The sequence below is a fragment of the Oryx dammah genome, unplaced genomic scaffold, assembly GCF_014754425.2.
Source record: "Oryx dammah isolate SB20612 unplaced genomic scaffold, SCBI_Odam_1.1 HiC_scaffold_17, whole genome shotgun sequence".
NCBI classification, from domain to species: Eukaryota; Metazoa; Chordata; class Mammalia; order Artiodactyla; family Bovidae; genus Oryx; species Oryx dammah.
In genome coordinates, this window is record NW_024070201.1 from 49386674 (window position 1) to 49409995 (window position 23322).

The 23322-nt window shown below is 42.0% G+C and overlaps 2 protein-coding genes across 3 annotated transcripts in view; both read left to right on the forward strand.

Annotated features, from left to right (window-relative positions):
• Positions 1–23322, forward strand: part of RNF121 (ring finger protein 121) — an 84381-nt gene that overhangs the window by 44115 nt on the left and 16944 nt on the right. For both annotated transcript variants that reach the window (XM_040258732.1, XM_040258731.1), the window contains exons 4-6: positions 12087–12241; positions 15718–15825; positions 18676–18796. In XM_040258732.1, the coding sequence (XP_040114666.1) occupies positions 12087–12241; positions 15718–15825; positions 18676–18796 (384 nt within the window). The remainder of the gene's footprint in view (positions 1–12086; positions 12242–15717; positions 15826–18675; positions 18797–23322) is intronic.
• On the forward strand, positions 2012–2465 carry LOC120876728 (cytochrome b-c1 complex subunit 7-like). The gene has a single exon (XM_040258753.1). The coding sequence runs from the start codon at positions 2024–2026 to the stop codon at positions 2357–2359; it is 336 nt and encodes a 111-aa protein (XP_040114687.1). The 5' UTR covers positions 2012–2023; the 3' UTR covers positions 2360–2465.

Below are 23322 nucleotides of genomic sequence, written 5' to 3' on the forward strand. Positions count from 1 at the left end.
TGGACACTTGAGTTGTTTCCACCTTCGGGCTGTTTTGAACAGTGTGGCTATGAACATTCAGTGTAAGTTTTTATTTGAACACTTATTTTCAGTTCTTGGATATATCCTAGAGTGGAATTGCTGAGTCATATGTAACTTTATGTTTAACTTTTTGAGGAACTGCCAAATGGTTTTCTACAGCAGCTGTGCCATTTTACATTCTAACTCACATTATATTGGGTTCCAGCTTTTCTGCGTTCTCACCGATACTTATTTTCCAATTTTTTTTTTTTGTATTATAGCCACATTATTTTGCATAAAAGTGGGATTTCATTGTGCTTTGATTTGTATTTCCCTAATGGTATTTATTTTGGGGGGGCTCCAAAATCACTGTAGATGGTGATTGCAGCCATGAAATTAAAAGACGCTTACTCGTTGGAAGGAAAGTTATGACCAACCTAGATAGCATATTCAAAAGCAGAGAGACATTACTTTGCCAACAAAGGTCCATCTAGTCAAAGCTGTGGTTTTTCCAGTGGTCATGGATGGATGTGAGAGTTGGACTGTGAAGAAAGCTGAGCACTGAAGAATTGATGCTTTTGAACTGTGGTGTTGGAGAAGACTCTTGAGAGTCCCTTGGACTGCAAGGAGATCAGTCCTGGGTGTTCTTTGGAAGGACTGATACTGAAGCTGAAACTCCAGTACTTTGGCCACCTCATGCAAAGAGTTGACTCATTGGAAAAGACTCTGATGCTGGGAGGGATTGGGGGCAGGAGGAGAAGGGGACGACCGAGGATGAGATGGCTGGATGGCATCACAGACTCGATGGATGTGAGTTTGAGTGAACCCCAGGAGATGGTGATGGACAGGGAGGCCTGGCGTGCTGCGATTCGTGGGGTCTCAAAGAGTCGGACACGACTGAGCGACTGAACTGAACTGAACTGCACTTTTATGTTGTGGAGATGGCTTCTTTCCTTAAACCTTATGAACCAGCCACTGCTAACTTTAAACTTTTTTTCTGCAACTTCCTCACCTCTCTCAGCCTTCAGAGAGTTGATCTGGATTAGGCTTTGGCTTAAGGGAAAGGTGTGGCTGGCTTGATCTTTTATCCAACCACTGAAACTTTCTTTATGTCAACGGTAATATGGCTGTTTTGCTTTCTTATCATTCCTGTGTTCACTGGAGTAGCACTTTTAATTTCCTTCAAGAACTTTTCCTTTGCATTCACCACATGGGTTAACTGGCACCAAAAGGCCTAACTTGTCTCAGCTTTTAACATGTCAGTGAGATTAAGCTTTCACTGAGCTTAGTCATTTCTAGCTTTTGGTTTTAAATGAGAGACATGTGACTCTTCCTTTCACTTGAACACTCAAGGGTCATTGTAGGGTTATTAATTGGCTTAATTTCAATATTGTGTCTCAGGGAATAGGGAGACCCAGGGAGAGGTGGGGGCTTCCCTGGTGGCTCAAAGAATAAAGAATCTGCCTGCAGTGCAGGAGACCTGGGTTTGATTCCTGGGTTGGAAAGATCCCCTGGAGAAGGAAATAACAACCCACTTCAGTATTCTTGCCTGGAGAATTCCATGGACAGAGGACCCTGGCAGGCTACAGTCCATGGGGTCGCAAAGAATTAGACACGACTGAGCGACTAACACTTTCACTTTTTCAAGGCGAGGGAGAGATGAGAAACGGGTGGTTAGTGGAGCACTCAGAACATAGACAGTGTTTGTTGATTGATTGTTACCTCATATGAGCATAGTTTGTGGTGCTCCAAAACAGATACAGTAGTGACATCAAAGATCACTGATCACCATAACAAATATAATAATAATGATGAAATATTGTGAGAATTACCAAAATGTGACACACAGACTCACATGAACTGAGTAAATGCTATTGGAAAAATGGCACCAATAGACTTGTTCAATGTGATGTTTATCGTAGTTACAGCAGTGATTCAGTAAACTTTTTACAGAAATAATTTGCATAGCTGGGCCAGCATTCTTGTAGAATTAAAAATGGAATTTCTTGTGTGTCAGGTCAACATGGCGGGCCGGCCAGCTGTTTCAGCATCAAGCAAGTGGCTGGAGGGTATTCGAAAATGGTATTACAACGCTGCCGGGTTCAATAAACTGGGCTTAATGCGAGATGACACAATATATGAGAATGACGATGTAAAAGAAGCCATAAGAAGGCTTCCTGAGAACCTTTATAATGACAGAGTGTTTCACATTAAGAGAGCACTGGACCTCAGCATGAGGCAGCAGATCCTGCCTAAAGAGCAGTGGACAAAATATGAGGAGGATAAATTCTACCTTGAACCGTATCTGAAAGAGGTTATTCAGGAAAGAAGAGAGAGAGAAGAATGGGCAAAGAAATAATTTAGCTGTTCTCAAGTATTTTTATGAAGTTGGTTAAACCTGAAATGTACAATGTAGAACTATTTGGGCTGTAAATGTATTACTTTAAATAAATAGAATTGTTGGAAAATAAAATAAAATAAAAATGGAATTTCTTGGTCAAGTGGAATTGCCATTTAATTATTAATAGATCTTGTCAAGTTGCCCTTCACAAAAGTTATAGCAATTTACAGTCCCACCAACAGAAGTTAAACAGTGCTGTTACCCAGTGTTAAAGAGAATATAGAGAATCCTCAGTATTTTTAATCTTTGTCAAATCTAATATGGTGAAAATATCTAATTTAAAAATCAGGTAGTTCTGTAATGTTTAGAAACCAACAATCCTCTGCCTATCTCTAGTCATCCTTGATATATATATGTAATATATATAAATATAAATAAATAATATACATATATAAAATTTTACTTTTGAACATGTATTGACTTTCTGCCATGGAAAGTGGTGTTTATCTTATACCACTACGTCTATACCCATCACATACACACTTTTGCTCCTCCCAGTTTTTAGTAAATAAGTTTTCCCTATTTGCATTATTGTGACATGTAAATGTTATTCACAGCTGAACCATGTGGTGTGTTCAGTCACATTTCTTTCCTTGCTTAGGATTATTTTAGAATATTTCTTACTGATTTATAAGAGCTTTTTGTATATTAGGAATAAGCATTTTGACATATGTGTTGCAATCTGTTTCCCCAGATTGCTCTGATTTTATTTTTAGGATTTGTACTTTATAGATTAGATTTTTGAACCATCCTGTGGACTGAGGATTCTATTCCTTGCTGTTCTGTTTGGATATCCCATCTTGTTAGTCCTTGTTTTCTATCTTGGGGCATCTAAAGTTCTCCCTGTCTAAACAGATTTTAGGTACTTGCTAAAGCTATGAGTTTACAGTTCAAACTGTGGTGATTAATAATGGTTAAAACTGATACAACATTGTAGAGCAACTATACTCCAAAAAAAAAATTTTTTTTTAATTCTTTTGCTACTCAAATCTATGTAAAAAGTAAATTTTATTGTTATTTCATAAAAACCCCAACATACACATATTAAACACATTAAAATGTCTGTGGAATAAAGAATGGGAATAAACAAGAATCAAAACAACTCCTTTGAGAATGTTGTGTAAAGGAGAAGCTCTCAGATTGTTGTTGAGTAGTAGAAACATGAGCTGTTTGAGGTTAGCTGTCAGAGCTTCACAGGGCATGCCAAGAAATGATGGAATTAATTGATAAGGCTCTGTTTCTCTCCAACTGAATGAAATTTTCTGTTCTTTACTAGTGCTGGTTGGTGGCCCAGCCTTCCATCAGGCACCCATGACCACTAAGTAGAAAAACACTAGCTCTGTTCTCCTAGACCAGGTTTCTCGGTAGGGAGCATATTAACATTTTGGCCAGATGATTCTTTATTTTTTTCAGGGGCTATGAGGTGCATCGTAGGATGTTTAGCACCAGCCCTGATTTCTACCTACAGTCTCCTCCCTCTGATTGTGACAACCGAAACTATCTCCAGACATTGTCAAGTGTCCCCTGGGGAGAAAATTCATCCATAATGAGAAATACTGTCCTAGACTTTGGAACCTAGAGCGGCATGGATGTTGCCAGCCATGAGGTTGATTATGAGTGAGTATGCCAATCTACTGGTTTCACTGTGAAGATTATCAAACTTCTTTCTGTAATTTAGGAGTTCAAAGAAAAGAAATTTTAGATTAAAAGAAGAGTCTAAATTAACTGCTCTTGGGAACAAGCAATCCTACTGTTTTCTGTATTTAAATTTCAGGTACTGTTCTTTTCAGTAGCAGCAACAACTGTAATAATGCCTTACACTGCTTTATAGTTTTGAATTTGTTGATTAAAAACAAAATACTTTTCTCATCTGTTATTGCTTTGGAACCTCAAATAGCTTTATAAGATAGGATAGGGGTTTGTCTCCATTTTTCAGATTAGGAAAATGAAGTGCAAAATCCAGATGTGATTTGCCAGGAGCACATGACCATCGTATTGGAGTGCCGGATGTAAAATCTGGTTCTTGGTTAAGTGCTCTTTCCATAGAGTACTCAATCATTTTTTGAGGTTTCCAAAAGTTTCAGGAGATTGTTGACAGTTCTGCCATAAGTCATTTCTGTTTTTAACCCCTCCCCGCCCCAGATTTTCCTTTAATGACTTTTGCCCATGTCCTCTTCTTGGATTTCAGTATTTTCACAACCATCCCCACTTTGGTCTATGTTGTTTTGCCTCCTCCAGGTCCCCGCTAACTTGGTGACCAGTGCTGGGAGGCAGGACTCGGGAGACAGAAGATCTGGGTTGGAAGCCTAGCCCAGGACTTGATGTTTGGTTTCTCTGTAGCTCAGTTTTCATCATCTATTCAGAGTCTAATCTTACTTGCTCCTTAGCTCCCTCAGGGATGTTAGGGGAAGGAGTAAGCCTATGCTTGGAAAAGTATCTATCCTATTTTTAAAGATCTCCAAAGAGAAGCTTTCATCATCCCTGTCTGTTACCAAATATAGTATCTTTTCAGACTCCTGTCTCCTGAACTGCTATTCCCTCCTGGAATGGATGAGTGGCAAAATCTCCTACCTGGAAATCTTTAAAGTACTATAGATTTTTCTCAGACCGAGACAATAAGAGGGTCACTAGAATGTGGCTAGAAAATGCTGTCTAAGATGGTAAAGGGTTGTAATCCACTTTCTGTGAGAAAAACTTTTCTCCCCAGAATATAATTAAAAACTCCTAAGTGTGATCAGCCTTCTCTGAGCCTTGCCTACCTCTTTAGGCTCATTTCTCACACCTCCCTCAGGTACCTGTGTACTCTCTCAAGGATACCTTGTTCCTGCATCATGATGCCTTTCTCCATCTGCACCTGTTGGACCACCCAGGACAGAGATGATAATTCCTCCACGTTGGGTGGGGCATTTCTGCTCTGCTTTCTTGGCCACCAGGACCTGCTCCATTATAGCACTTCTTATACTGCATTATGGTTGTTTCTCCTCAGTAGACTTCTCCTTGAGAAGCTTTTGTTTATCAGCTCTGAATTCCCCAGTCCTTAGCCTGGTGTCCAGTAAATGCCCAACAAGTATTTGTTAAATGACCGCTTGAGTGACTTTTACCTGAGGAGGAGAAGACTTGAGGGAAAAAGACATAATTTGGGGTATTAGGAGAGTATGCATAAGAAATAGGGAGTAAATATACTCTGTACTTCTCTGAGGGACAAGAATTTGACCCAGAGGCAGAAGGTAGACAAAGCCAGGTTTTTTCAGGTCAGCAATAGGAAAGAACTGTCTAGCACATCTTTTATCACTGGAATATCTGCTTCTTATGATAAGGTTGACCATTTTCCAGGGGTGTGGTAGGAGATAATTGCCTACCAAGTTTTTGCCCTTTGAAATATTCTAGCAATACTTGGGGTCTTGCTGCTGCTAAGTGGCATCAGTCGTGTCCGACTGTTCGACCCCATCCCTGGGATTCTCCAGGCAAGAACACTGAAGTGGGTTGCCATTTCCTTCTCCAGTGCATGAAAGTGAAAAGTGAAAGTGAAGTTGCTCAGTTGTGTCTGACTCTTCGCGACCCCATGGACTGCAGCCTACCGGGCTTCTCCATCCATGGGATTTTCCAGGCAAGAGTACTGGAGTGGGGTGTCATCGCCTTCTCCACTTGGGGTCTTAGCAGGTCACAGAAACCATGCTGACTATATTTGCTTGCTGGGCTTCTGAATGATCTTCAGATAATAGTCATGCCTTCCTTTAGTTTTGTCCAGGCCTGTTATCCCAGCGTCCTCAGCTGTTTGTTATGTGATTTGGTTTCCAGACCCTTTGTAATCCTGGCTACTCTGTTATGGTCATGTCTCTTCATCAGTGTTCTTTGTACATTGTGGACCTAAACCAGATCTCAGGGCTGAAGGATTCTTTGACAGAGCAGAGAACGGTAGAGCTACTTGCTCCTTCATTCAGGGTTTATTCTTAGTTAAGTAGCATAGTGTTGCCTTGGCTTTTGGATAATGACCCTTTTGGCATATATTCCCTGGCAGTTTGTAGTCAGGTGAAACCCCTAGATCTCTTTCATGTGAGCAGCTCCTTCCCCATCCTATACTTGGGTAGTTGGTGAAGTTTCAGCCTGAGGTTTTGGTTCTTCATTTCAGCTTACCAGATCACAGAATGGTAGAGCTAGAAGAACTGTAGGAAAGAGCTTCATTCATTTTGGATCTTGTTTCTATTTTCCATGTTCACTGCCTTGCTCCTCTCTCCTTTCTCCCAAGCTTTGTGCAGCTCACAGTTTGATAAGCGATCCTTTGTATTTTCTTCTGAATCATTCATGACAGTATTGATCAGAGCTATGGAGCATATCCCAGACCTCCTTCCAGTTGACCTCTGTCCATTTATCAGCATTTCTTTTTTCAAGCTGATTCAAGCTGTGAGTCTCTTACTTTGTTGTGCTACCTGGACTTGTAGTTTTCATTTCATCTTTGGTATTCCTCTGCAGTCAAGCATAGTAGGTGATCTCTGTCCCCACAACACAGGCAAATAAGAAGTGATGGGAATCCTGAAAGTCAGACATGCCTCTGGCAAAGGAGCTAGTATCCAGAGAAGGATGTAATCTGGCAGCTTTTTTTTTTTTTTTTTTTCATGAATTACAGTTTCTGAGATGAAAAAAAATCTAAACAAAGTCCATTTAAATAAGGGCTAGCTAGCTCTTACTGTAGCATCTAACATAATCATGTCAACTGTGTAGTCTTGTGGAGAGGTAAGTGGGTTGTTGCTATTCTTACCTTCCAGATCAGAGAAGCTGGGATTGTTCCTCAATAAATGTTTGCTGAAAGAATCAGTAAGGTACAGTCAGTCAGTTTCAGGCTGGTCTTCACTTCAGCTTCATATTTGCAGATTCAGGGAAAGAGGATGAATGGCTTTCATACACACATGTGTGCTTGCACACACACACACGCACAAACACCATAATGAAACCTCCTTCAGAACCAGCTTCGCTTGTGGCTTCCCTTGTGACTCAGCTGGTAAACAATCCTCCTGCAATGTGGGAGACCTGGGTTCAGTCCCTGGGCTGGGAAGATCCCCTGGTGAAGGGAAAGGCTACCCACTCCAGTATTCTGGCCTGGAGAATTCCATGGACTGCACAGTCTTCACTTTTCAGAACCAGCCAGAGCACTGCCATTTCTGGCCAGTCTCCCCTTGACAGCTTCTGCCAGCACCGCTGCATCTCTCCTCTGAACTCCCATATCAATGCTTGATGCTTTGTATGACTGCCCAGTTCCTGCATTTATGTTCCATTACCCCAGATTCTGGAGGAGAAGTTAGGGCCACGGCTTCCCCTTGTTTTGTGCCTTTCAAGGCATCAGGTATAAAAAAAAGTGAAGTCGCTCAGTCGTGTCCAACTCTTTGCGACCCCATCGAAACCAGGCTCCTCCGTCCATGGGATTTTCTAGGCAAGAGTACTGGAGTGGGTTGCCGTTTCCTTCTCCAGGGAACTTCCCGACCCAGGGATCGAACCCAGGTCTCCCACATTGTAGACAGCCGCTTTCCGTCTGAGCGGCCACTTGATCTTATTTGGTTAAACAAATTGTTGAACCAGAATGTTGCCACCAGATGGCACCAGAGTCCCTGCCATTAGTCTTGAGAATTTTGAGTAACTTTCAGCCATTTATTGCCAAGCTAGCCATTAAAAATGCCTTCAACTTAATTTATTAAGCAGAATGCCCTACAGTAGACACAAATAAATTAACCAGGCAGAACTGTAACTTACCATTTTCCCCGTGGTAAACTGTTGTGTTCACCCAGCCCCTCAGCCTGCCCCTTGTGACCTGGGCTCTCACCCCAGCAGCTGCTTTCAAGGCCCCGAACAGAATCTGGCTTTCAGACTTCCCTGGCAGAGAGTGTCTTAATACCTCACCACTTTTAATATGTTGATTATTTTAGTTATCTCATTGTAATCTTTGCTCCGTTATATATGTGACTTTAGGAATTTTCAATCATGTGAAGCCATAGTAAGAGTTCTCATTTATTTAAGCAACTGTGCTTACTATGCAGCTGTGCTTATGGTTTTATACACATTGTTACCACTGAAATAATTTTTTTTTGGTCACTCAGTCATGGCTGACTCTGAAACTTCGTGGATTCTGCAACTTCCAGACTCCTCTACCTATGGGATTTTCCAGGCAAGAATACTGGAGTGGGTTGCTATTTCCTTCTCCAGGGGGTCTTCCTGACTCAGGAATTTAACCCATGTCTTCTGCATTGCAGGCTGATTCTTTACCATTGAGCCACCTGGAAAGCTGCCATTGAAATAAAAGAGCTATCATATTGAATCCTTACATTATATTTATTACATTACTTGTATTGAATGCTTGCCTTGTTGGGTACTGTTCTGAAAGTTTTCCATGCATTAACACATAATCTGTATAGCCTAATGGAGTAGATACTGTTAACTTCATTTATACTTTAAAAAACTAAGGCTATCAGAGCTGAGTGACTTGCCTAGGTAACAGAAAGTAGTTATATTGGGATTCATATCTAGAGATCTTTAATTCTAAAGTCACTAGTCATTTCACTATATCATTCTACTATGTCCACTTGATCTTTAATGATTTTTTCTTCTTTAGAAAGGGTCTAAAGTTTTATTGAGTCATTAAATAAGGATTTGATCTTTGTTATTAGCCTGCTGCTAGACTGTTAGCTCCTTGAAGAAAGGAACTAGAAGTCATGTTTATTTCTCTTCCCATTAAATGTACAGTAAATACTTGATGGATGAGTGAGAGTGAACACTGCCTTCACTCTCCCAGGGAGTCTGAGATACAAGGCTCAGATAAGGTCTAACAGAACTTTAGTGTGCTAGAACTTAAAGGGCTTTGAAAATCAAGTCAAACCCTCCTTGGGGTGACCTAATTATTTGGAGGCAGATCAGAACTAGAATCCAGGTTTGCAGGGCTTCTACTGGGACATCTGTTTCGAAGAACCTAAAGTGAAAGTCACTCAGTCGTGTCCGACTCTTTGCGACCCCATGGACTGTGGCCTGCCAGGCTCCTCTAATCATGGAATTCTCCAGGCAAGAATACTGGATTGGGTTGCCATTTCCTTCTCCAGGGTATCTTCTTGACCCAGGAATCGAACGCAGGTCTCCTGCATTGCAGGCAGATTCTTTACCAACTGAGCTACGAGGGAAGCCCAGACTTACTCCTAACTATATCTTTGTTCCACCACGAATAAAATCCAGTTTCTAACCCAAAATATGCATAGCTACAGCTCCTGGGGGGATAATTATCTTAACTTGCTTCCCACCCACCCCCTCCCCACCAGAACCTGCTGTTGGTGATGGGGAGCGGGAAAGAGGCTGTGAGGGCAGGCTGGCTGTTTCTATGTAAAAAGCCAAATTTTTGGAAAAAGCTGGAAGTAGACAAGAATTCCTGTTCTTTCTCAGAGAAAACATATGACTGGACCATGTGATTGATTTCTTCTCAAGTCTCTGGGCCTACTGCTTTATAAACACCCCCATGAGCCTGTCAGAGTAAATGATATGAAGGCTGACGACCCTGCAGCCCTTCTTTCCACACCCACCTTCATCTACCCACTTTCAGTGTCACGATTCTAGTTGCCTTATCCCCTAGTTTAAATAATCTGCAGTTGTTTGTTGTGATGCACTTTTCTGGTCTCCTCCATGTATCTCCTAGAATGTCACCTAGAGCATTATTTGGGGAGCCATTTGTTAGTACGTCCTGGTGCTTCCACACTTTTTTTTGTAAGGCCAGAATTTTTTTTTCCATCTGATTTTTATTTTTTAATTACTTTTTATTTAGTATTGAAATATAGCCCATTAACAATGTGTGATAGTTTCAGGTGGACAACAAAGGGACTCAGCCATACATATACCTATGTGTTCGTTCTCCCCCAAACTCCCCTCCCTTTCAGGCTGCCACATAACACTGAGCAGCATTCCATGTACTACACAGTAGGTCCTTCTTGGTTATCCATTTTAAGCGTAGCAGCATGTATATGTCCATCCCAAACTCCTTAATTATCCTTTTCCCCTATCCTTCCCTCCTTATAAGGCCAGGATATTTTAGAATGCTTCATTCAGGGCGTCAACTGCAGGTTCCTGTACAGTGGACTGGTCCTGAGGCTGCATTGTTCACTGAGCAGTGGGCAGGCAGCACTAGAAGCTTGAAGGCAACGTGGCTGGTCACCATTCTCTTCCTCTGTCTTTCTCTCTCTTAAAATATATAAAATAACACTAAAAACTAAAGCTTTTTCTTGCCACAGAGCAGTCTATAAAAGAGTAGTAGCTAAACACTAAAAAGATGCTTTAAGCTGCACTACCCAGTCTGATGTAGCAGTAGAATTCCTGAAATGTGGTTGGTCTCTTTTGAGATATATTGTAAATATAAAACATCAGATTTTAAAACATTATCACAAAAAAAAGAGTAAAATGTTTCATGGGTAATTTATATTGAGTACGTGTCAAAAGGGTAATATTTTAGATGCATTGGGTTAAATAAAATATTAAAATTAAGATCATCTGCATCTCTTTACTTTTTTAAAGCATAGCTATTATAAAATTGAAAATTACACGTGACTCATGTTATATTTGGACTAGGCAGCACTAGTCTAGAAATCCTCAAGAGTAAATATTTTCTCAAAAGTTTTCTCTTCTGTGGAACTTTAGGATGCTAGCTGCTGTTGTCCTCTCTATAGCCACCCCCCTTTTTAAAAAATATATTCTTTCATTTCATTTAATACCAGGAAGAAAGCCTCTAAGTGCCAGTTATCTTCAGAGAAGGCAATGGCACCCCACTCTTTTTTATACCTGCTACTCACCTGAGAAGAGTGCCATCTAGTGATAGTTGGGTGGTTGGGGTAGGAGAAGACTTGGGGAAGCAGAAGACTGGTGTTGGTCCCAACTTCTGACTTAGAATCGTTTTATACATTTGGAACACCTTAGCTAACCAGTCTGAGGTGGAAGGAGGGAAAGTAAAATAGATACTCTTTTAACAGAAATGTGCCTCTCTCTTAAGGTTCTAGTCTTGCTTTCCCCTCAGTTATCTAAATTCATTGAGGATCTATCGTGGGCCAGAGTATGGCCTTATCACTGCTCTCAAGGAGCTTACAGTAAGGTAGAGAATGAATTCGAACCTAGCCTCATACTCTAGATAAGCACTGTAATGATGGCAGAAAGGAAAATGCTTTTGGAGCACTGGGAAATCATGACTTATTCTGTCTAGCAAGGAGACTGACAGCTTCGTATGTCTCTCGTGAGGTGCTCTCAGGCTGAAAGGCAGGTGGGAAGGATGTTTTAATCTCAGAGCGGGACACCTTGACTGCAGTCATGGGGAATGGTAGAAGATGGTCCTGAAACAGTAGTTTGGAGCTCCATTGTGGCAGATATGACTGCCTAAGGATGTCGGGCCTAAGGATGTCAGATCTTATCTATAGAAAGGGGGACCTCAGAGGGTTCTAAGCAGTGGAGTGACATGTTCACGAAGAGTAGGTACAGTGAACAGTTGGGTGGGGGAAAAGGTTCGTGTCAAGCATAGTCCCAGGGTTTCTAACTTGGGTCACTAGGAGATGCTTTTATCCAAAACTGGAAGCGCACAGAGGATCAGGCTAAAATGGAACACAAAAGATATGCTCTGGATTTGTGGATGGAGCTACAGAGGAAGCTGGCTAGAGCTGAAGTGCTTATGTTTGTGTTTCAGATGGTGACCCTCTTTCAGATGTGGGTTGTTCCCCTCTATTTCACAGTGAAGCTGCACTGGTGGAGGTTCCTAGTGATCTGGATCTTGTTCTCCACTGTCACAGCCTTTGTCACCTTCCGAGCCACCCGAAAACCACTAGTCCAGACAACCCCAAGGTGAGAATTTAACTAGTGGGTAGTGGGAAGGAGCCAAGTTTCCTGAAACTAATGGATTGGGATGCATGGGAGGTGGGTGGGCTTAAACTGAAAAAAAAATTACAGTTTTTATCTGCCAAGATTACTTGGCATACAGCCCCACCAAAACAAGCTGATTGGGAGATCTCCTGCCCCATTCACAGAATAAAACCACCCAAATATTTCCCTATAGCTTACCTTATGGTTTACATCAAGGTCTGTTTATATTAAAAGCTAACAATATAAGTAAGCACATCCTGGTCCTCATGGTCTCATTTTAAGTGTTGTTTTCTTCTGTGAACTCTTCTCTGATCTCTAAGTAGATTTTCTGTCACATTCTCTTCCTAGTGCCCTGTAGCTTTCCTTCACAGAACTTATCACAGTTTATGACTAAATGTTAAGTATCTGTCTCCCCCACTAACTAACTGTGAGATCAGGAGCGACATCCATGTTGTTTGTCACTGTATATCCAGGCTCTGCCAAAGGGCCTGGCATATAGTAGCCTACTCTGAATTTTTGTTGAATGAATGAATCTCAGCAAATTTAAACTGGAGAATTATAACAAACAATACTTCCTTCTTTGGTCACAAAGCAGCCCCTTCCTGTATAATTCTTTGTATTTCCAAATGCATTTCTCATCTGATCCTCCCAACCAGCTTGTGAGGTCATTTACCTATGCTTGACAGAAAAAAAAAGAGAGATTTTCTCATTCATTCATTCAACAAGCACCTGCTCTGTGTCAGGCCCTGTGCTGAGTGCTGGGGATACAGAGCTGAATAAGACATGGTCCCTGCCCTCAAGGAGTACTCGTTTTAATGGAGGAGATGGACAAGAAAGCAGCTGTTTCAGTGCAGTTGGTAAGTGCTGTGAGACACGTGTGCAGGTCCAGGAGAGCCTAATAGAGGAACTGGCCAGTCTCAGAGTTGTGACTACATGATCCAGAGACCTCCAACTTGAAATTTACTCTTTTTCCCGTGCTTCTTATGTTCTACTGACTGCCAGCCTTTTCTTGGCCTTCTATTCTTCTACATGTTTGTTTTAATTCTAAAAGGAAAGTTTACTTACAAGGTGAAGTCGGTGATCCAGAAGCTCCTTTCTGGCTATGGTAGTTTGTTATTATGGAGAAGGAAATGGCAACTCACTCCAGAACTCTTGCCTGAAGAATCCCATGGACAGAGGAGCCTGGTAGGCTACAGTCCATGGGGTCGCTAAGAGTCAGCACGACTGAGCGACTTCACTTTCACTTTTCACTTTCGTGCATTGGAGAAGGAAATGGCAACTCACTCCAATATTCTTGCCTGGAGAATCCCAGGGACGGGGGAGCCTGGTGGGCTGCCCTCTATGGAGTTGCACGGAGTCGGACACGACTGAAGCGACTTAGCAGCAGCAGCAGTTTGTTGTGACTGTTGTTTAGTTGCTAAGTCGTGTCTGACTCTTTTGTGAGCCCATGGACTTCAGCCTGCCAGGCTCCTCTGTCCATGGGATTTCCCAGTCAAAAATACTGGAGTGGGTTTCAATTTCCTTCTTCTAGGGATCTTCCCCACACAGGGGTCAAACCTGCATCTCCTGCTTGGCAGGAAGGTTCTTTACCACTGAGCCACCTGGAAAGTCTCCTACATTAAAAGCCATCGTAAAATGTACAGGCTCTGGAGCCAGATAGCTGTGGATTGGAAATCCCCAGCCCTGCCATTTATTAATTATATGACCCATATGACTGCATGTTTCTCAGCCTTGAATTCTTTATCCCTAAAAAATGTGATAATAATTGCTACCTCATATAGGGTAATATGAAGAAAGAATATAATAAAGCATGTTAAGCATCATCAGGTAATTTAAATATCTTAGCTAAATGACTGAAAATATGTTTATAACATGAGAAGTTTTCAGTGATGATTAACAACTAGCATTCAGTAATGCTTTACAGTTTCAAAGCACTTTCATAAACATCCACATTTATTTATGCAGCATTTATTGATGATGTATTTTATACACTAGGAAATGGGCTATGTACAATCCAGTGAGAAAGGTAGTAAGGGGTTCCTGTTTTAGGACTTAATAAACTTGTCTCAAGTTAATATGACTCATCTGGGATTACTTAATCCACGTTCCTCCTAAAATGCCATATCCTTTCCACTGTATCTTACTCCCAGCTGATCATTGCAAACTCTGGATGGTGGAGCTTCTGTGGTCTTTGAAGGTGGACACTGCGAAGTGTTTGGGTCCCTTTGCTAACCTGAGAAGTCATTACACCCTTGCTTAGCCACAGCAGGGAGGCCCAAGCAGGGACCTTGAGCATCTTCCCTGAGGCCCAGCAGAGTGACAGTAACCTCGTTGGCTCTCAATAGTTAGACAAACTTGCTGAGTTGATCTTTAGCTCTCCTTGCTGGTAGAACAGTGGCCCATGATAAAAGGGACCTACGTCCACAGCATTTAAAAGGCTCTGGTACATTCTGGGAACTGTCTTTCCTCTCCGAACCTTCTTGGAGTCAACCAACCAGATTCCATACTTCTTTTCGTTGAATCCTAGGGAGCATGGCTCCTCTTTGAGGAGAATCTCATACCCCCATCCAACCCCCACTTCCCAACCCACACTACTATCACACACACACATCCAAATAAAGGTATTCTTTGAGTGCCTCCTTCATTATCCCTTCTCTTCCAAGGGAGAAAAAAAATTCAGAAGCAAACTCATTAGACATCATTCATTTTGTTATTGTTCTATGGGTTAGAACAAAGCAGTATTCAGAATAACCATGCCCAGTTACAAAAGCTTGTAGCTAATTCTACCTCTTATTCATCTTTCCTTGAATCCTCTTTCCTGACAAGAATACCTGTTTCCTTCTGAGCATAGCTGTAGTTACTGATTTTCACTTCCTTATCCACTAACCTAAATTTGAGATGACATAGTTGTCTGAGGTTAGGCAGGCATTCTTTGTTTGATGTTGAAACCTCGTCTTAAAAAAAAGAAAAATAAAAATTGAAGGATAATTGCTTTACAGAATTTTGTTTTCTGTCAGACATCAACATGAATCAGCCATAGGCATACATTTATCCCCTCTCTCTTGACCCTCCCTCCCATCTCCCTCCCCATCCCACCCCTCTAGGTTGATACAGAACCCCTGTTTGGGTTTTCTGAGACATACAGCAAATTCCCATTGGCTATCTATTTTACATATGTTGAAACCTCCTTTTAATGCTCCCTTTTCTTCCCTTGGTTTGAGACCAGGAAAATATAACTACCAAAATACAAATACAAAATACCTCCCGGGTATGTGGAGGTGTTTTGCAATTGAGGGAGTAATCAGCCATGTATAGTAACTGAAGTTGCTCAATATAAGTCCTAAGCAAAGAGCCTGATGTCCCCATTAATGTGAGAGAAAGGAATTCTGGTGATGCAGAGGCTCTTAGGCCAGTGTTTCTGGGTCAGTGTTACACTAATTTTTTTGTCCTTTCTCCAGGTTGGTTTATAAATGGTTCCTGCTGATCTATAAAATCAGCTATGCCACTGGCATCGTTGGCTACATGGCTGTCATGTTTACCCTCTTTGGTCTTAACTTATTATTCAAGTGAGTACCCTTTGCTTTTGTTTTTGCTAGTGTTTGGGGAGAAGGGGCTGGTGAGATGTACCTTTGCTTCTGGGACAAGTCCTGAGTATTAGCAAGAGGAACATGGCACTTAGGATAGGCGACTGGGGCTGTGGAGGATGGGAGGATGGCTGGCCCCTCTATGATTTTGTGCTGGCAAAGAGAAAGGAATGTTTGGATAATACAGAGTTAAGAGTCTCAAATCATTGTTTGTACTTTCTAAGAATTTATATTTTAATGGAAAACTATAATAACAAAAATAAGCATAATAATGGTTATAACCAGTTACCCGTAACTCCATCACCCCAGCAGAACCATTTTCCTTTTCCATGTGTGTATTGTTTCTTACAACATCCACTCTACCTTAGCGGTCTTATGTTCAAGGAGAGTAGGAGTTGGCAAACGACGTCCTACGGGCCAAATTGACCTGCCTTCAATTTTTAGAAAATAAAACATTTGCTGAAACACTAATTTGTTTACACATTGCCTGTTACTGTTTTTGCAGTAACACAGCAGAGTTGAATAATTGTGGCAGAGACTTTTAGGGCCATAAACCTAAAATACTTATAATCTGGACCTTTGCTGACCCCAGGCTAGACAGTTGAACTCATGGAACGGTTGGTTGCACCTGGCAGCAGATCCACCTAGAAAGATACAAGACTGGAAATAATAAGGCAGTGCCTGCTGGAGTCCTTACAGTAGTCCCAGGGCTGAGATGTGAGGGAATGAGACCACACAGATGAGTGTGGGAGCCACCAGGCCCAGAAGCCGCACCTCTCCAAGGAACACATCAGTCTAAAACTCCCTGGATGCAGATACTGTGTTCTAATCGTAGATCAGGTTCAACATAAGCATTGTTGCTTTGTAACACAGCTGACATTCTGCCTTTAAGAGATTTCTCAGGAGACAGAATTAACCTGTGGACTTTTCAGTCTTGCTCCGCTGTTGGGCATGTAGGTTGTTTTTCAGTGTACTGCTGCCGCAGATAACATTGCCGAGTTGCTTTCTAAGGATACACGACTAGGAGCGGGATTCTGGCTGTTACTTCCTATTGTTGTAAGCTTTCCAAAAGATCTGATTCAGCATACAGGTCCCCTCCCACCCCACCCCCCACCCCCCACCCGCTCATTAGAGCAAAAGCCAGATAAGCCTGTCCTGGACCCTGGGACAATGACTATGACAATGATAATGACTCTGGGACTGGAGAGTACAATAAGTAGGGCAGAAAAGGGTAGAAATGTGGTTTCCTGGCTGAGGGAATGGGGGCTGTAGGCTGTGGGTCGTGAGGAATTCTAAGCCTGGGACAGTGTGTTGAAGCTAGAGATTTAGGATTAAAATTTAAATTCATGACCACTGACCTCTTCCCCAAACTGAGTACACTGTACAGGAGTTTCTGATACTGAAAGATGTCAGTCCTACTTTATATAGTGAGAGGACAACCACGGAATTCTTCCTTCCAGGTGTAGTACAGGCTGAAAGAATAAACAGGTGCCACAGATATTTATAGGAATTTATCAGTGAAGAGTCTTCAGGTCTCATCAAAGAAAACCCAGGTATTTCCAGATAGCTTCCTAACCTTTGTGAGTAAAAATAGTAAAAACCAAGATTCTCCATGTTTTATGTTATGTCTTTAAAGATATTTATTCTAGAATTATAATTTCTACTTTGATAAACTACATAGGAGGAAAATATACTTGAGAATCTTGACCATTTTTATGATGCTAATTAGTTAATTGGTATAAGACCATGGTATCAAATTAGTAGGTTACATATTACAAGATTGGTGGGCAAATTCAACTTTCTGAGATAAATGTAATTTACAGTATTAAGTGAACACATTCAGTTCTTCCTACAAATGTTTTACAAAGATAGTTTTCTTTAATAAACATTTACAGACTCAAGTTTGCAAATTATTGGTCCATGAAATCACTAAAACAAGCTTCCTAATATTATAGGCATATTGTCCTTAGTAAGAAGACTTGAACCAAAATTTAACTTTGGTGACATGATACAGAATATGTGTAGTTGCAACTTAAAATTGTATGTAACGGGTATATTTACTAACTGTATCTTTCTTTTCTAAAGCTGTGGTTAGAAAGCTTTTTTTTTTTTTTTTTGTAAAAGACCAAATAAATATTTTAGGTTTCATGGGAAAAAGGCAAGATCTAGGATGGTTTATAGGTATTTACATAACAAGAGAGAAAACACCTCCCTGCCCCATGTATTTGCCTAGGTGAACTGTCTCAAATGGTAGGCGTTCTTTGTGTCCACTTGCCATCAGGTGAAACATTCTCTAAAGGAGGGGCCTGATGGGGGTGAGTGAGCATTGGGATCAGTTTCAGTTTGCTCCAGAGACACCCAGAACCTGCTGTGTTCTTCCCTCCTTTTGGAGGGCTTGGCCATTTCAACTTAGGTAACTTGCTGGAGGTGAGGCAATTCATTAGTGAGTTGCTGACTTCCAGACCGGAAATCCCACTGTTTGGTGTGTAGTGGTTGCCAGTGGAGGAGTCCCCAATGTGTAAATGCGAACCAGAACAGAGCCTAGGCCGCTGCAAGGCATGGTCATCAGTCACCGGAGGCAGGCAAGGGAGACCTCGTGAGGAAATGGGCAGAAGGGATACTCTGATTTGGTCTTCACAGCTTCCAGTCCTAGCCTGTCAGGAGGTGCCCACAGACCGTACGCAAACAGGCTGGACTTGGTTTTAGTTTGCCAATACTTGCTCTACTCTTGAGGCTTCCAGTTTTAGGCGCTGCCTTATGTGTCCCAGAGTAGTAATGCAAAGCAGGTGCCTCTCAGGGCAAGTCTTACAGGCCGTGCTGCTTCCCTTACAGGATCAAGCCTGAAGATGCTATGGACTTCGGCATTTCTCTCCTCTTCTATGGCCTCTACTATGGTGTTCTTGAGCGGGACTTTGCAGAAATGTGTGCAGACTACATGGCATCGACCATAGGGGTGAGTTCACCTGGGCTTTTATTACTGCCTCCTGCCACCTTCAGAGAGTTCAGGATAGCATCACTTGTTTGATGGAAGAGATAAGCCATACAAAATCCTTCAAGATATGAGTGATTATATATGGAGATTCCCTCTTTAAAATTTGGAAAGCTAGATCTCAGAGGTACCCTGGAATTTTTAAATCTAAGCCATAAGGTAAAAGTCACTTTACCCTACAGGAAGTTGAGAGTCACTCAACAGATACTTATTTAATGTCTCCTGTGTCCCTAAGCACATCTAATGTGCTTAGATTAGAAAGGTGTACAAAAATAAACATGATTATTGCCCAAATGGAGTTTACTGTCAAGAGAGATGGGTATTAAAGTAATTTAAAACACCAATAAATTATATATGATACATTATATTATCATAATAATATATTACAAAATTATATTATTAGAAATTACAACTAATATTATCAAGGGAGGTTCATGATACTATGAACAAATACAGTTACAGCGTCTGACCTAGTCTTGGGGCTCAACGGTGGCTTCCCTGGTGTGACTTTTGAGCTGACCTGAACAATGAGTGGGAGTTAACCAGATGAAGTGAAAAGTGAAGTGTGTACCAGGTAGAGGAAATAGCATGTTTAAGAGGCCTATAGTGGGAGAAAAGGTGAGAATTTTGAGGAACTAAGGCTAACGTGGTTGTGGGGCTGAATTATAGTAGAAGTCTCTAGAGAAATAAAGGCTAGACTAGAAAAACCCATATAGGCCAAATGAAAGATTGTGATTTTTATACTAAAAATACTAAGGGTCTAAGATAGAAAATGGTATCATCAGATGTGCACTTGGAAAAGATCATTCTGGCTGCTTGGATAGAGAATAGATCAGCGAAGGGTCCACAGATCAGCGTGACCCACTATGACTATTTAAAGAGACAGTTGCAGTAGTTTGTGCAAGGTGAAGGCAGCTTGGATTAGTGTAGAGACGGTGAGAAGGGAGAGAAGTAGATGTGCGGTATCTTGGAGGTAAGTTTGACCTCCAAGGCCAATCTTGGATATAGATTGGTTCTGGGGACTGAAGGAAAAAACAGGAAGAAAAGAAAGGTAGGTACCAAAGCTGACATTTCTGACTCAAGCAACTCCTCGGGTCCTTCACTGAGATAGGAAATGCTGCGAGAGGACCAGGTGGAGACCATGCAAAGATTCTTCAAGCTTAAAATATAGGTGAAGTAACAGTCAGTCTAAGAAACCCAACTCGGTGTCCTTACTCCTTTTTTTGTGCAATGGAAATAGTTTGTTGTTTTGTTGTTTGTAAAAATAATGAGTTCTTTTGTAATTGTGTCAACAACACAGAAGTGCTCCCCATCTTGGTATCATTAGATACCATACCGTTAGACCCCACCCCAAGAAGAAATATTTCCAAATTTAATAGATATTTCTCCAGTTTCTGTGCTGAAATAATTGTGACTCTGGTGTGTGGGGACTGAAGGGCATTCCAAAGTCCTTTCTAGATTGAAGTTTGGCAAGTTGGAGAGAAGCCCTAGAACATCAGGGAAGTGGGTTCTCCTGGTTCCTCCACATACAAGTCCTGGCTTTTAGGCAGGAGACATCAATGGAGACCAATTGAAAAGAACAAGAAAGGCTTGGCACTGGCTTCATGTGAGGCACTTCAGGACCTTTTGCTGAGCTTGTGGCAGTTTTGCAGGTGGGGACCTCTTGGCTGTGCAAATTTGTATGTCACAGCTAGGTGATCTCATTTGTGCCTTGGACTGGTAGGCTTAGGGCAATTCAGGTTAAACAGAAGATTCAGCTATCACCTTGGGTGTGTGTGCTAGTCACTCAGTCATATCCAATTCTTCGTGATCCCATGGACTGTATTCTGCCAGGATCCTCTGTCCGTGGAATTTTCCAGGCAAGAATACTGAAGTGAGTTGGCCATTCCTACTCAAAGGGTTCTTCCCAACCCAGGGATTGAATCTGCGTCTCTTGTGTCTCCTGCATTGTCAGGCAGATTCTTTACCACTGTATCACCTGGGAAGCCCTATCACCTTGTGTAATGAAAACCAAGTACAGTTTGGGGTCTGGGACTTTGTGTCGCAGTATCATGGGACTCTTTAATTTTCCTGTAATGGATTAAATAGAAAACAAAGTGTATTGGGTCACTTTATAGACAGCCTATTAGATTCTTTCCTGAACAGCTATCTCATGTTTTAGCAGCATCTCATTTTCTCTTATTTAGTTGTGTCTTTAGCTGTTCATTCAACTAGTTCACTCCCTGAAGAGATTTTCAGACCCTAGATTGTCTAATTGCTCACTTCACTTTCAGCAGCAGAAACTGTTTCCTTCGGTGGCACAGCCAGCTTTTCAGAGTGTCTCTTACTGGAATCCTGTCCTTTACCCTCTAGTGATTTCTTCTTTTTCTATTTGTACAGGACCAATTCTCTGATTTTCCCAAGTAGTTGCCAACTTTATCTCAAAGTTATTATCAGCTGCCAATTTAAATATAGCCTTTATTCCCTCCCAGGTGGGTCCCTAATGACTAATCTGCAGAATCCCTTTTCTGTCCAGGTGGAGCTAAGCTCAGAATTGATCACTGAGTTAGCATCACTCCAGTACTCTTGTCTGGAAAATGCCATGGACAGAGGAGCCTGGTGGGCTACAGTCCATAGGGTCGCTAAGAGTTGGACACGACTGAGCGACTTCACTTTCACTTTTCACTTTCATGCATTGGAGAAGGACATGGCAACCCACTCTAGTGTTCTTGCTTGGAGAATCCCAGGGACGGGGGAGCCTGGTGGGCTGCTGTCTATGGGGTTGCACAGAGTCGGACAAGACTGAAGTGACTTAGCAGCAGCAGCAGATGGGAGATGGAGTTATTACATTGGCCTCTGCAAGATGGGATTTGACCTGGACCTCTTCCCATGTTCTTGGGAAGAATTATTGGGTACTCCAGTGATTGTAAATGATAATCCCTCATAAGATAATTCCCTAATGATGATAAATTCCAGCTTCACCAGGAGACCTGGTGGGAGAATTTCGCGTTAGGGTGGAGAGTGCCTCAAACACTAACTCTTGACCCCTTGTATTCTCCTTCCTTTCATGGGATGTCACTAGTTACCCCCACCACTCCATGATAACAGTCTGTCCCAAGGGTAAACCACATACCTCACTGTACCTCTTAGCACAGAATGTAAGAATCAAACAATCACATTGGACTTTATTAAAGAGTTGAGGATAAGAGCAGGAAAATAAAGTGTGAGCATCTTTACCAGGCAGCCTGCTACCCAGGGCTTTTAGACCCTGCCTCATCCAGCTCAGCCCGTGTCAGTGTCCTTGGTGTCATCTTAGCACCCACAATCTGGAATTCACACCTGGACAGCGACTGTCCTCCAGATGCCAACACCCAGAGCCTGTGTTCTTGACAAAAATAGTGCTGCCCCTACTTTATACCACAGGCTAGTCTTCTGAATCCTAGTATCTTACCTGATAGCTACCTCTCCCCTAAGTAATTGACATTGAGAATGGCTTTCCTTTTCAGAGAAGCTGCTGTGACCAACTGTCTCTTTCAGAGGAGCCACTCTATCCAGCTGTCTCTTTCAGAGGAGTCACTCTATCCAGCTGTCTCTTTCAGAGGAGTCACTCTGAAAACTCCCATCCAACAGAATGTGACCTTGCTGCTCCTAACTATAGACAAGCAGTTTGCTGTTTCCCCAGGGTCCCATCCTGGGGGTCATAGGAATACTAGAATGGCCTGTGATAGTACCGGGTGAGTCACCAGGAGTTAATTCATTTGTTCTTTTCCAATTCTCTTCATAAATATTGCTGAGATTTAGTAACAGGTCTTCTGCTAGGGCTCAGGATGCCAGCAGATTAGATCAGATAGGAATGTGGGAGAAGAGACTCCAACATGAGATGAAAGGGATGTATCTTAGAGTTCTTTCCAATCCTGAAAATTTCAAGACTGTTGTTATTTCTGCCCACTTTGGTCAGATGGGCCTTGGTCTGCTCAGGAACACATAGGCCCCTGAACCATGACAGCCTGAATTTCAAGAATATTCTTGGGGCTTCCCTGGTGGTCCAGTGGTTAAAAATCCATCTGGCTTTGCAGAGGATACAGATTTGATCTCTGGCCCAGGAAGATTCCACATTCCACAGGGCAACTAAGCCCCTGTGCAACAACCACTGAGCCCATGCACGCCTAGAGCCTGTGCTCTGCAAGAAGCTAAGCCAGCAACGAGATGAGAAGTCCAAGTGCTGCCAGTATAGAGTAGCCCCCCCTCGCCACAACTGGAGAAAGCCCATGTGCAGCAACAAAGATCCAGCACAGCCAAAAAATTTAAAACATGAAGAAAGAAGTTAAAAAAAGAGAATGTCTGTGGTCTCGAAGCCAGAATCTAATCAGTGCTTTGGGGAGGGTAATTTGAGGAAGTCAAGAGACAGCAGCTTTCCACTCATTCATTAGCCAACTCATTCATTTATTCAAGCAGCAGTTATTTATCAGTAGTCTACAGTGCACAGAATGTGACCAAGTACAGCCTTTACT

What these genes read in the sequence shown, in the direction of transcription:
- LOC120876728 (XM_040258753.1), top strand. Translation starts at nt 2,024, where the DNA reads ATGGCGGGCCGGCCAGCTGTTTCAGCATCAAGCAAGTGGCTGGAGGGT.